Below are 12758 nucleotides of genomic sequence, written 5' to 3' on the forward strand. Positions count from 1 at the left end.
TAGTCATCTTTACTGAATTTCATCTTTTTGTTTTTTATAGAGAAGAGTCTCATTCTGTCATCCAGAATGTGTGATCATGACTCACTGCGCAGCCTCTATCTCCTGGGCTCAAGCAATCCTCCTGCCTCAGCCTCCCAAGTGGCTAGAACTAAAGGAGCATACCACAATGCCTGGCTAAATTTTTTGTAGAAACAGGGTCTTACTATATTCCCAGGCTGGTCTTGAACTCCTAACCTCAAGTTATCCTCCTGCCCGGGCCTCCCAAAATGCTAGGGTTATAAGCATGAGCGACTGTGCCCTGCCCCAGAGTTCACTTTTAAAGGAAATATATCTCATCTCATTCAGGATTATAGTTTTTGGTAGATAACTTTTATCACATTGAGAAAGTTCCATTCTCTTTCTAGTTTAGTAAAAATGTTTTATTTTTAAAGCATAAATACATGTTGGTGAGGAACTAACAAAGGTTAAATATCCACATTCAATGAAATTATCTATTTTTTTTTCTTTAGTGCTAGTAATTTTTTTTTTTTTTTTTTTGAGACAGAGTCTTGCTGTTGCCCAGGCTTGGCTGCAGTGGCTAGATCTCAGCTCACTGCAACCTCTTCCTCCTGGGATCAAGCAATTCATCTGCCTCAGCCTCCCAAGCAGCTGGGACTACAGGCATGTGCCACCATGCCTGGCTAATTTTGTTAGACAGGATTTCACAATCTTGGCCAGGCTGGTCTTGAACTCCTGACCTTGTGATCTGCCAGCCTCGGCCTCCCAAAGTGCTGGGATTACAGGTATGAGCCACGACACCCCTTATACATTTTTTTAATTTGAGTTATTCTTGCTTTCCTGGGATAGGCCGTATTTGATAATAACATTCTTTTTTCTTTAATGTACTGTTGGATTCTGTTAGTGATATTTAGGATTTTGCAAGTGAAATGAGCCTATACTTTTCTTATTTGGTTCATCCCTATGTTGGAATTGATATTTATTATCTTTATAAAAGGAGCTGGTCAGTTTTCATGCTTTTTGCTTTTTTGTGGAACAGCTTATATCAAATTGGTCATATGATCACAACTTCTGAGGTCCCAGCAAGAATCCTAACATTTAGCAGCTCTACCACCAGGACAGGCCCCCTAAAACTAATCCCAACAAGCACCTCTGAAGGTAAAAAAAAAATACCTCTGATAGCTCTCTATTTAGAGTTTGGGGCATAAGGGATCAGTTTTTGCAAAAGTAATTTTCTAGGCTAAAACTGCATACAAACTGGCCCAGTTATGTACTAACAAAGGATTAAAATGGCCCTAGACTGTCCTCCCCAATACTGTGGTATTAAGAGCTATTACCAATAGGTAAATTGACCTAAGCCTGTGAAATAAAGAGGGAAGAGTCTGTAAGACTTCTTGCTCAGCATGTATTTTGTTTTTAGTTCCCCTAAAGTTAGATAGGTAATGGTGTTATCCAGTGCTTTCAGGCTTTACAATCATGTCTCTAGTCTTCTCATTCACAGGTTAAGGCTACCTTTCCAGATAGTCCAACAGCTAACTCAGCAATTTCCAAGGACATTTGCATCACCTGTGAAAACATCGGATCCTTATACACCAGATGTTCTTGACAGCTCATCCCATCATTCCCCCTCTGCACAAAAGTTGCTATACCAGCGGACAACCAAGACAACTACTGAGCTTCTTTTCATGATCAAGTAGATATTATATCACTGCCAGCAAAACAGCATAAAAAGTATCTCTTCACAGTATCACTACTAATTGGGACTATGCTAAATAAATGAGCTTGCCTAGATGAGGACCCCTTCTCTTCTTGGGTAGCCAGGATTTGAAGGAAATAATCTGACCTGTGCCACTGGTAAGTGACTAATACTTTTACACACTGAACTGGTCCTGGAAACAGATGTCTTCTTTGTAAGTGAAGAATATTCAACATAATCTTGAAGAACTGCACAGTGGTGTGGGCCACAAGCATACTTTATTTGTGTAATGAACTGAAAGACAAAGTAACCTTGGTGAAAGGATTTTTCATCTCATTTCTATTTGCCAGTGTTATTCAGTGTTTTGCTGGCTTAGATTATTACCTTTTTCTGGTTCCTTACTCTGTTTTGTTCCGATGGGTCCTAGAAATCCCTCTCCTGACCACTTGTCAGAATCAGAAAGTGAGGAAGAAGAAAACATGAGCTACCTAAATGAGAGTTCTGGGGAAGAGTGGGATTCCTCTGAAGAAGAGGACTCCATGGTACCCAACTTATCGCCTCTTGAGAGTCTCGCCTGGCAGGTGAAGTGCCTTTTAAAATATTCTACAACTTGGAAACCTTTAAATCCTAATTCCTGGTTGTATCATGCTAAACTCTTGGATCCAAGCACGCCAGTCCATATACTTCGAGAGATAGGTCTAAGACTCTCCCATTGTTCCCATTGTGTCCCCAAACTGGAACCAATTCCTGAATGGCCCCCTCTGGCCTCTTGTGGAGTCCCACCTTTTCAGAAGCCCCTTACAAGTCCCAGCCGGCTCTCTAGAGATCATGCCACTCTAAATGGAGCACTGCAATTTGCCACCAAACAACTAAGCCGAACATTGAGTAGAGCCACTCCCATACCTGAATACCTAAAACAGATCCCTAATTCATGTGTTTCTGGGTGTTGCTGTGGCTGGCTAACTAAAACAGTTAAAGAAACAACTCGAACTGAACCCATCAACACTACTTATTCTTACACTGACTTCCAAAAAGCAGTTAACAAACTCCTAACTGCATCACTATAAAGATCTACCGTTTGCTCTAATATCTCTGATGTTGCTAATTGAGAAAGTGGTACAAAGTCATTACACAGCCCACCAATGCCTTCTCAATCAAACTATTTTATGCCCTGGTAAGCCAATGAGGATACCCTTTGACAAATCCTATGGATAAAATGATAGTATCAAGGTCGGACTTGGTGGTTCACACCTGGAATCCCAGCACTTTGGGAGGCCAAGGCAGGCGGATCACCTGAGGTCAGAAGTTCAAGACCAGCCTGGCCAACGTGGCGGAACCCATCTCTACTAAAAGTAGAAAAATTAGCCGGCTGTGGCAGTGCATGCCTGTAATCCCAGCTATTCAGGAGACTGACACAGGAGAATTGATTGAACCCAGGAGGCAAAGGTTGCAGTGAATGGAGATTGCACCACTGTAGTCCTGCCTGGGTAACAGCGAGACTCAGTCTCAAAAAAGAAACGACAATATCAGTGGAGAATTAGTTAAGAAACCCATGTTACAAAAAATAGTTGAATATTCTTCACTGAGTTCTCACCCTCCCCACCCCAATTTACTCTGCGTTTCTGAATAGCTTTAATGAGATATCTGATTATTAATGGAGAAAAGTAGACCACCACCCCTTTTGTTATCCATACTTCGGAACAGCCACTTTTGAAAGCAAGAAGTTGGTTACCCACAATAATACCTTTCTGAGCATACTCTTCTCTGACATGGAGGTAGTTGAACTAAATTGAGTACACAAAGGAAAATGTCAGGGATATGACTTTTTCCAGCTTTTATATAGATGCATCTACATTTGACACTCTTTAGGGTTCTTTTTTTTTTTTTATGGGGTGGCAGGAAGGACTGCAGTTTGAAGCCTATCATATACTACTACAAACTTCAGTACTTAAAGTTACAGCATGAACATTCTATATCAGAGTCTCCCACCAGACTGTCTCTGGCTGACTCAGCCTATAAGATCATCTCTTGGGATTAAACAAACACATGTTCTGTAGGGAATGTGTTTCCTGAATCTTGGCACTCAGACTTTTCTCAAGAGTAAATAAAATACATTTTGAAAGACAAATAGAAAACTATCAACAGAGCATTTATGCTTTCAGTGTTAACTGCTAATGGATTAAAATCTTAATCTGTATAACATTTCTTGGAGCAAAAGTTCAAGTACTTTCCACATCCATTGCAAACTTTGGGAACCCTTCTAATTTTAAAGAACCTTCTTATTAGAAAATCTCAGCCTAGTACAATCTGAAGTTGAGTTTTAGCATTGTTTTTCTAAGTAGATTTAGTTACAGATTTTCTGGCCAAACAGGAGTATCTGCCCTTGTAAATGAGTCAAAACCTAGAAATCAATATATGTAAAATGCATGAGACTATTTAATCTTTTCACATACTCTTAGAAATGAAATCTGTGCATGGTCCTGGTTGACTGGGCATCTAAAGGGAATCAGAAAAGAGATTATGAAAAATATATATATCCTCTTTCTTATTTTAGTTTTGCTTTTTTCTGGTCAGGAGTTCGTGACTAGCCTGGCCAACATGGTGAAACCCCATCTCTATTAAAAATATAAAAATTAGCCAGGCGTGTGGCACGCACCTGTAATCCCAGCTACTCAGGAAGCTGAGGCAGGAGAATTGCTTGAACCCAGAAGATGGAGGTTGCAATGGGCCAAGATCGCCCCACTGCACTCCAGCCTGGGTGACAGAGTGACATACTGTCTCAAGAAAAAAAAAGCAGTTAGGAATCACAAATTGTGTAAATATATAGCAAGAGAAAAATGCTTATAACCTAATGAATGTTTCTGCTGAGGCTTACCTGTCTGGTCTAAAGGAAAATAGAGGGAATTGTAGAATGAAAGTATTTGCCTAAAACCATGTCATATTGTTAGTGTAATTGGATGTATCAGAAACTGTTCATATGTAGATATTCTGTTAGAAACTGGTTTCTAAAATGTTACAAGAAACTCTTCCTTTTTTTTTGTTTTAAGGGGAGGTGGGATGAGATAGGGAAGAGGTCTGCATATTAAAATATGTTGATGTTTATGTATCCATAATGTGTTCCATTTTCTCTCTGTGTGTGTATAAAAGTGCCTTGCTCATAAATGCATTTTTGCTATTCACTTCAAAAGGAAACTTTTCCACAGCTTGGCAGCTGAATAAACCAACAGCTTTGTACATGCTAAACAGAGTATGGTCATTTGTCCTCAACAAATGAAGTAGATCCTACTTTGCTTAAGGCATATTCAACATTCACTAAGTACGGAATAGAGTTAATAGATGCAGTACCTCTCTCTATATATTATGCCTGACTGGAGATGACTTGGTATCCCTAGAGAAGAAACGCACTTGAAGAAGAAAATTCTGATATTCAGTCAAGATTAAATTGAGCTTATTTTTTATATTTTAAGTAATTCCAGATTGCACAAAATACTAGGTAACTACATAAGACTTAAGTTGACTTTTTGCGTGGCGCAGACACTGGGGTTTGAGAATGGATTTACTACCTTTGCATTCCCTATGTTGGCTTCTGGTTAAATGCAGTCACCATAATTAGGATAAAAAGAGATGAATTTATCCTCTGTTTATAGAAATGTTTATCAAAGCAGTAAGGAAACTATTTCTAAACAAGTGGACATTAACCTTCTTTGTCGGCGTAGATAGGCAACTGTTTTTTTGTTTTTTTTTTTTAAGATGGAGTTTCGCTCTTGTTGCCCAGGTTGGAGTGCAGTGGTGCAATCTCCGCTCGCAGCAGTCTCTGCCTTCCGGGTTCAAGCAGTTCTGCTTCAGCCTCCCTAGTAGCTGGCATTAGAGGCATGAGTCACTGCACCCGGCCATAGGCAACATTTTTATTAAAGCAGTCCAGATAACCCTGAGCCTCAAAGATCATAATCTTATGTCTTTTAATCCCATCTGCCTCCTAAGAAAAGGAAAAAATTCATACATTCATGGCAGGAGGGCATATGATAGGTCCCCTCCAGGTGACAGAAGTCCCTCCTACTGGGCCATCTATCACAACTGTTCATATAAAAAGAATTGTCTTTCTGATGAAAATAACGTTTTGATATTAGTGTAGATAACTAAGGTATTTGAGGACCTTAGAAATCACTTGGCTTATTATGCATAAGTTGTCTTGCATCTGGCTTTCTACTTTTGGCTCCAGTGTTAGAGAACACGTCTTTTGGAGCAGCCTGTTAATTTTGAATATCTGTTAGAAATTTAGCCATTCATCCAATATGGCAATGGAAAGTGCCTACTATAGTACAGATGCTGGGAATGCAAAATTAGATACGACACATGGGAAATTAGTTTTAAAATAATATATATTGCCCCAAGCCATTTCTGCTATCTAAGGTCATGTTAAATAAGCCTAAACCCTAATCCAAATGTTGGCCCTTCACGTAGTGAAAATAGCTTATAGTGGAGAATCATATAAAAGAATTGAATGGAGCAGCCATCTAAGTGTAGCGAAGATTCGTGTGGAGGGCACACTTCGATTAAACCCCCACAGTGGATACTCAGCCAAGGAAATGGAGAAAATATGTAGATATTTTGTATACAAATTTAAGTTATGTCTGCTAATCACAAGGCAATGGCACAAAGGGCCAGAAGTGTTTTGCTCAGGTAGCTAGGATATATAGAACAGCCCGAGAAGTCTGGGTAACTTCTCAGACTTTATAACTGTGCAAGCTGGTAACATGTTTGTCCACCAGTGATAGCCATTGGACTGAGGGAGCTACATTAGCTGGCACCAACTACCAGTACTTCTTTGTCAACCTGCTGTTGCTAAAAGAAAAATCTCTATGATGTATCTCTGATAATTTTAAATAAATTTTAGTAATGACTACATATTTGAGTCTGATAATTTCATGCAGTTTGCCAGGCTGTTCCATTCAGTTAGCAGCAGCAGCTAAGACTATAAAAGTTTGCAAGTGAGACCAAGAAATGGGAAGGATGAGGATATGCCACAGTGACCTGACACTTGCTGACTTTCCATCTTCTGTGAGAGCTATGACCAGCTATTCTCAGCGAGATGTGGAAAATGCCTGGTTTTCATTTTTTTATTATTATTATTTATTTATTTATTTTGACACAGGGTTTCACTCTTACCTAGGCTGGAGTACAGAGGCATGATCTTGGCTCACTGCAGCCTTGACCTCCCACCTCAAGGATCACAGGCTGAAGTGGACCTCCCACCTCAAGGATCACAGGCTGAAGTGATCCTCCCACCTCAGCCTTGTTGGTAGCTGTGGACTACAGGTGCACACCACCACAGAAGCCAATTTTTTATATTTCTTTGTAGAGACAGTTTCACTCAGGCTGGTCAGGAACTCCCGAGCTCAAGCGATCCTCTCACCTCAGGCTCCCAAAGTGCTGCTGTTACATTGGTACCTGTTTTTTTTTTGTTTTTTTTTTTTAAAGGAAAATAACAGTGTAACGGGAAGACAGCAATAGGGTTATTGCTTCTAAACTGTGGAGTCAGTTAAATAGGTTAGCAGCGGTTTCCAGTTGAATCATAAAACAGGAAGTTGACTGGAATTTGGGCAGTTTTTTTGGGAAGACAGATGATTCTGACATGTGATATGAAAATTTCTGGGATCATTAGGGGAGTTAGGCTCTATATAACAATAATCATTCAGAAGGGACTCAGGATACTGGTTAGCCTAACAAGATTAAAACTAGCTTTTTAGTATGCACAGAAACCAAATAAAACTCTTAAAACGAGTGTTGCAGTTAATAAATTAAGGAGCTGTAGTATAGTTTTGTTTGGGGGGAAATTGTTAAGTTTGGGTAACTGCTCAGCCTATGCCTAATATATTACCCTTCCATCTATGGTGTCAGCTGTGGGACCTGACACTGCAATGTATCAGCTGATCGTTCTGGTTTGCAATATATTAATTACGCAATGAATCAGTAGGGGCAACTTCCTTTGAGAGTTCTAGCAAAAAAAAGACCCTAGTTGGGCTTTATGGTTGCACCCTGAGTAACCAGAATGGCCCGAGTGCTCATTGGCAGAGCTCAGGGTGCAGCCACTACCTGGAGAATCCTAATTTCTGAATTAATTGAAGACTGGCATTAATGTTGGTCACAGCCAATGCATTCCATGTAGACTCACTGCAAAGTGTGTTATATGATATTGGTCCCTGTCTCCCTAGTTGGTACTGAAGTAAACTTTCCCATGGCTTGAAAGCTTTAATGCAGAGCCCAGTTTCCTTCTTTGAATGCAATTTTTCTATGTTGGTCACATTCTACTTTGGACACATTTCTTTAAATGTGTTGGGTTGCCAGATTTAGCAAACAGAAATACAGGACACCCAAATAAATTTGAATTCCAGATAAATAATGAAATACAGCACATATACCAGAAAAAAGTTATTTATCTGAAATTCAAATTTAGTTTTTTGCATTTTATCTCCAACCCTATAAATGTGTTAGTGGCATGGATTAAGCTTGCGTTTTAGTCATATAGTTGTTCCCAGGAACTGACTTTTTTCATTATGTGTTTTGTTGTTTGTTTTTGAGTCGGAGTTTTGCACTTATTGCCTAGACTGGAGTGCAATGGCATGATCTCGGCTTACTGCAACCTCCACCTCCCAGGTTCAAGTTATTTTCCTGCCTCAGCCTCCCAAGTAGCTGGGATTACAGACATGCGCCATCACGCCCATCTAATTTTGTACTTTTGGTAGAGTTGGGGTTTCTCCATGTTGGTCAGACTTGTCTTGAACTCCTGACCTCGGGTGATCTGCCCGCCTCAGCTCCCAAAGTGTTGGGATTATAGGCATGAGCCACTGCTCCCAGCCTACGTGTTGTTTTCTTATACCTAAATAATTGATTGGTAGCCAGGAGCAGTACTGTGCACACCTATAGTCCCAGCTACTCAGGAGGCTACATTGGGAGGATTGCTTGAGCTGAGGAGTTTAAGGTTGTGGTGAGTTATGATCATGCCACTGCACTCCAACATGGGCACCAGAGCAAGTGCTCGTCTCTAAAATAATAATATTTAATAATAAGAGATTGGGGGTGAGGGAGGCTCATACATAGTTGATCCAAGGTTAGAACTGTTGTTGAGCATTAGAAGACAAGGCCATTGCAGATACTAGATTTTTTAGAGGAGACAGGTGATATTTAGCTAAAATAACCACATAACCGTTACAATGTTTGCAAACAAATTTTTTAAATGCTGTCTCAATAGTAGGTAGTTTGGGCTTGTGGTTTTTTTGTCTGTGTATGTTTTAAGCAGTTACTTTCTCACTCTTCTATACCATGAAGGGAAAGTATATCACTTTAAAAAAAAATACTTGATAGATAGTACAGTTATGGCAGCCATTCACAAATTTGGAACACCTGTCTTTGCCTTCCAGAACGCCCACCAAAGACTCAGGGATTTGAAAGGCACGAGATACCCTGGAAGGTGGGAGTAATAAACAATAATGCCCTTGAAATAAAGGTATTATTTGAACTTTTTTTTTTTTTTTTTTTTTTTTTTGCCCTCCCTTTGTAGGCAAGCAGCTATCTCTCTACCAAATAACTGAAGCCTTATTGTCTGGAGAAATTAAACCAAATAGACTTAGAATTGAGGACAGGGGGAGGATGGTAGTGGCAGTGATTTGCTATATGAAAGACACAATGATTGAGAGAATGTCAATATTCTGAACATTATGAGCCTCCAGTCCACTCTCCACCTGGCTACAGAAGCTGGCAACTAGGCTTATACCCAGCCCTCCTCACCCCACCCAAAAAAAGAGCAGTATAAAAACCAGCTTGACACTTGATTGTTTGTTACAGTGAAACTGAGAGTCCACAGCCCCGCTCATTCTTATATAGTTTTCAGTCACTTGAAATCACTATACACAAATAGCCAAGGATCACTAGATATTTCAGGAAACCTTCAACATGAAAGATGAACATAATCCATGATATTCTCAGAAACAAATATACTGCTTCCATGAAATAGGATCAGGATGCCATTTTAAAAAATGAACAATCCAAAAACAAGAGCTATTGGAAAAACAGGAAAACCAAAATTAAATATTCAGTAGATATATTAGAAAATAAGTTGAAGAAATTTTGAAAAATAGAACAAAGAGATGAAAAGTAGGCAAAAACAAAAAAGAAACTGAAACCTGAATAGTATGCAACATCTAATAAAGAGTTCCAAATGAGAGAATGGAGAAAGAAGGTGAAGAGAGAAAAAATTAAAGAAAATTTCCCGAAAATGTAAGACATTAGTCTCCTAAATTAAAAGAGTCCACTGAGTGCCCTATGAAAGAAATTGAAAAACACAATAGCACATTATTAATATATTTCAGAATGCCAGAATTATGGAAGAACCTAAAAGCTTCCCAAAAAAGGTAGGGGAGTAATTTACAGAAAAAGGATACATTTTCAGAATGGCTTTTAGACTTCTTGGTAGCAACACTGAATGCTAGGAGACTATGAAAGCAAGGTCTTTAAATTTAAAAAGAAATGATTTCCAACCTAGAATTTTGTGCTCAAATAATCGAATCAAGAGTGGGGCTAAAATAAAGATACCTTAAGACTTGCATTGTCTCGGAATTTTATCTCATCGTCTACCCTTTCTTAGGAGGCCTCCGAAGGATGTGCTTCACCAAAATGAGGGAGTAATCTAAGTGAGAAGGCATGGGATCCTGAAACTAAAAGATGTCACAAAGGAAAACGAGGGAAGTCCTAGGATGACTACTGTGTCAAGTAAGTAGCTTGGAGGCTCCAGGAAGTAGGTCTCCAGGAAAACTGGGAACAAAGTATTTGAGTACATGGAAAGTGTATAAATGAGTAGGAAATTTGAAATTTTATTTCTTAGAAAGTATGTTATTTAGTAATCAGATTTTTTAAATTTGACATTAAAAGTATAGTGAAATTATAGTCTTATCAACTGTAATTAGATTGGTCCTTACGGCATAATACTCCACAATTGCAGTAGATGCATGCTCACCTTCAATAAGATGTGCACTGCAGAAGATATTTTTAGAAAATAAAGTTTTTCAAATTGATTTTTTGATTTGCTTAGGCAAATCTCAATTTTTTATTTCTTTTCAGAAATAATGCATAGTCCATAGCAGTAATTTCAGCAAGCTTTTTGTTGAAATTTTAGCCTTTGTAGAATCAAAAACATATAGAATTACAGGTTGAGCATCCCTAATCCAAAAATTCAAAATCTAAAATTTTCCAAAATCCAAAATTTTTTGAGTGCCAACATGACACCACAAATGGAGAATTTCACACCTAACCTCATGTGACAGGTCAGTCAAAACAAGGGCACACAATACATAGTTTATTAAAAATATTGTGTAAAATTACCTTCAAGCTATGTGTATATGAAACATGAATGAATTTCATATTTAGACTTCCCATCCCAAAGACATCTCATTATGTATACATAAATATTACAAAATCTGGAAAAGTTAAATCCGAAGCACTTCTGTTCCCACACATTTTAGATAAGGGATACCCAACCTGTATCTACTTTTTAAAAATGGTATATTGAAATTTGATACTGTTTTTCATCTTACATGCTATTTTTGCTTTCAAGATATAGTTACATACAGTGGCTCGTCCATAATATATTCCTATATAATATTTTAGATTTTTTTATGAGTTAGAGTTCAGGGTTTTTTTCTATGCTTTGTTTATATTAATTTTACATAATCTCAGAATGAATTTTGATTTATTTGCAAGTGATATGTGTGCTGATAGGTGTTTTTCTCTATCATCAAATCTATTGAGTAAACCATGCCAGGCCAATTTGTTCATCTCCTTTTTTCTAAGTAAAGAATAACATTTGGCCGGGCACGTTGGCTCAAGCCTGTAATCCCAGCACTTTGGGAGGCTGAGGTACATGGATCACAAGGTCAAGAGATCGAGACCATCCTGGTCAACATGGTGAAACCCCGTCTCTACTAAAAATACAAAAAAATTAGCTGGGCATGGTGGTGCACGCCTATAATCCCAGCTACTCGGGAGGCTGAGGCAGGAGAATTGCCTGAACCCAGGAGGCAGAGGTTGCGGTGAGCCGAGAACACGCCATTGCACTCAAGCCCGGGTAACGAGCGAAACTCCATCTCAAAAAAAAAAAAAAGAATAACATTTATACAGTAAATAAAGTACACTAATTGTAGGTATACTTGATTTTTTTATATATGTATACATTCATATCAAGATCGTACAAAAATGTACACACTCAGATCAAAGTATTAAAAATGTCAGATTCTCTGGTGCCCTTTCCTAGTTTATATACCTCCCAGAAATAACTACTCTTTTCTAATGATCTATTCATTTTGCTTGTTCTCAAATTTCATGTGAATGGAATCATACTGTATATATTGTTTTATACCTTATTTCTTTCATCAATGTACTTGTTAATTTTTTTATTGTAATAGACTATTTGATTATATGAATATGTCTTAATTCATTTATCCTTTCACCTGTTGACATTTATTTCCAATTTTTTGTTATTATGAATAAAGCTATAATAAACATTCTGTGTGTTTTGTTTTGTTTTTATGGATATGTTCATTCACTCCTTTGGGTATAAACTTAGGAGTCAAATTGCTGTATCATAGAGTAGTTGTGTATTTAGTTTTAGTAAAACTGCCAAACACTTTTTAACATGACTGTATCATTTTACACTATCCCCAACAATGTATGGAAGTTCCAAATGCTCCATATCTTTACAAACACTTGTGATTGTCAGTCCTTTTAATTTTACTCATTCTGCTGGTTGTTCAGTGGTATCCCAGTGTGACTTTAATTTGCATTTCTTTGATCAGTGTTATTAAACATCTTTTTATATGCTTATGGGACATTCAGATACCCCTTTCCAAATATTTGTCCAAGTTTTTCGCCCACCTATAAAATAGATTATCTTGTTCTTATTAATTTAATTTATAGTTCTTTTTTTTATGTTTTAGAAATGAGAGGATCTTCCCCTCTCAACCTCCCAAAATCCCCTCTCTAAAATAAGAGGCATGAGCCACCATGCCCAGCCTGT

The 12758-nt window shown here is 38.2% G+C and overlaps 2 protein-coding genes across 7 annotated transcripts in view; both read left to right on the plus strand.

Annotated features, from left to right (window-relative positions):
- FAM184B (family with sequence similarity 184 member B) overlaps nt 1–12758 on the plus strand; it is a 171705-nt gene that overhangs the window by 5113 nt on the left and 153834 nt on the right. For 4 of the 6 annotated variants that reach the window (XM_078367454.1, XM_078367457.1, XM_054253460.2 and 1 more), the window contains exon 2: nt 10335–10459. The gene's annotated coding sequence lies outside the window, so the exon portion shown is untranslated. Of the gene's footprint in view, nt 1–9111; nt 9198–10334; nt 10460–12758 lie in introns of those variants that run through there. The other 2 variants (XM_035293993.3, XM_054253462.2) reach the window with 2 other exon arrangements.
- On the plus strand, nt 2043–4936 carry DCAF16 (DDB1 and CUL4 associated factor 16). Its single transcript, XM_035293996.3, has one exon. The coding sequence runs from the start codon at nt 2110–2112 to the stop codon at nt 2758–2760; it is 651 nt and encodes a 216-aa protein (XP_035149887.1). The 5' UTR covers nt 2043–2109; the 3' UTR covers nt 2761–4936.

Source organism: Callithrix jacchus, chromosome 3 (assembly GCF_049354715.1).
Source record: "Callithrix jacchus isolate 240 chromosome 3, calJac240_pri, whole genome shotgun sequence".
In the NCBI taxonomy this organism is placed as follows: Eukaryota; Metazoa; Chordata; class Mammalia; order Primates; family Cebidae; genus Callithrix; species Callithrix jacchus.

Excerpts from the sequence above, each read along its gene's own strand:
- DCAF16 (XM_035293996.3), top strand. The coding sequence starts at position 2,110 with ATGGGTCCTAGAAATCCCTCTCCTGACCACTTGTCAGAATCAGAAAGT.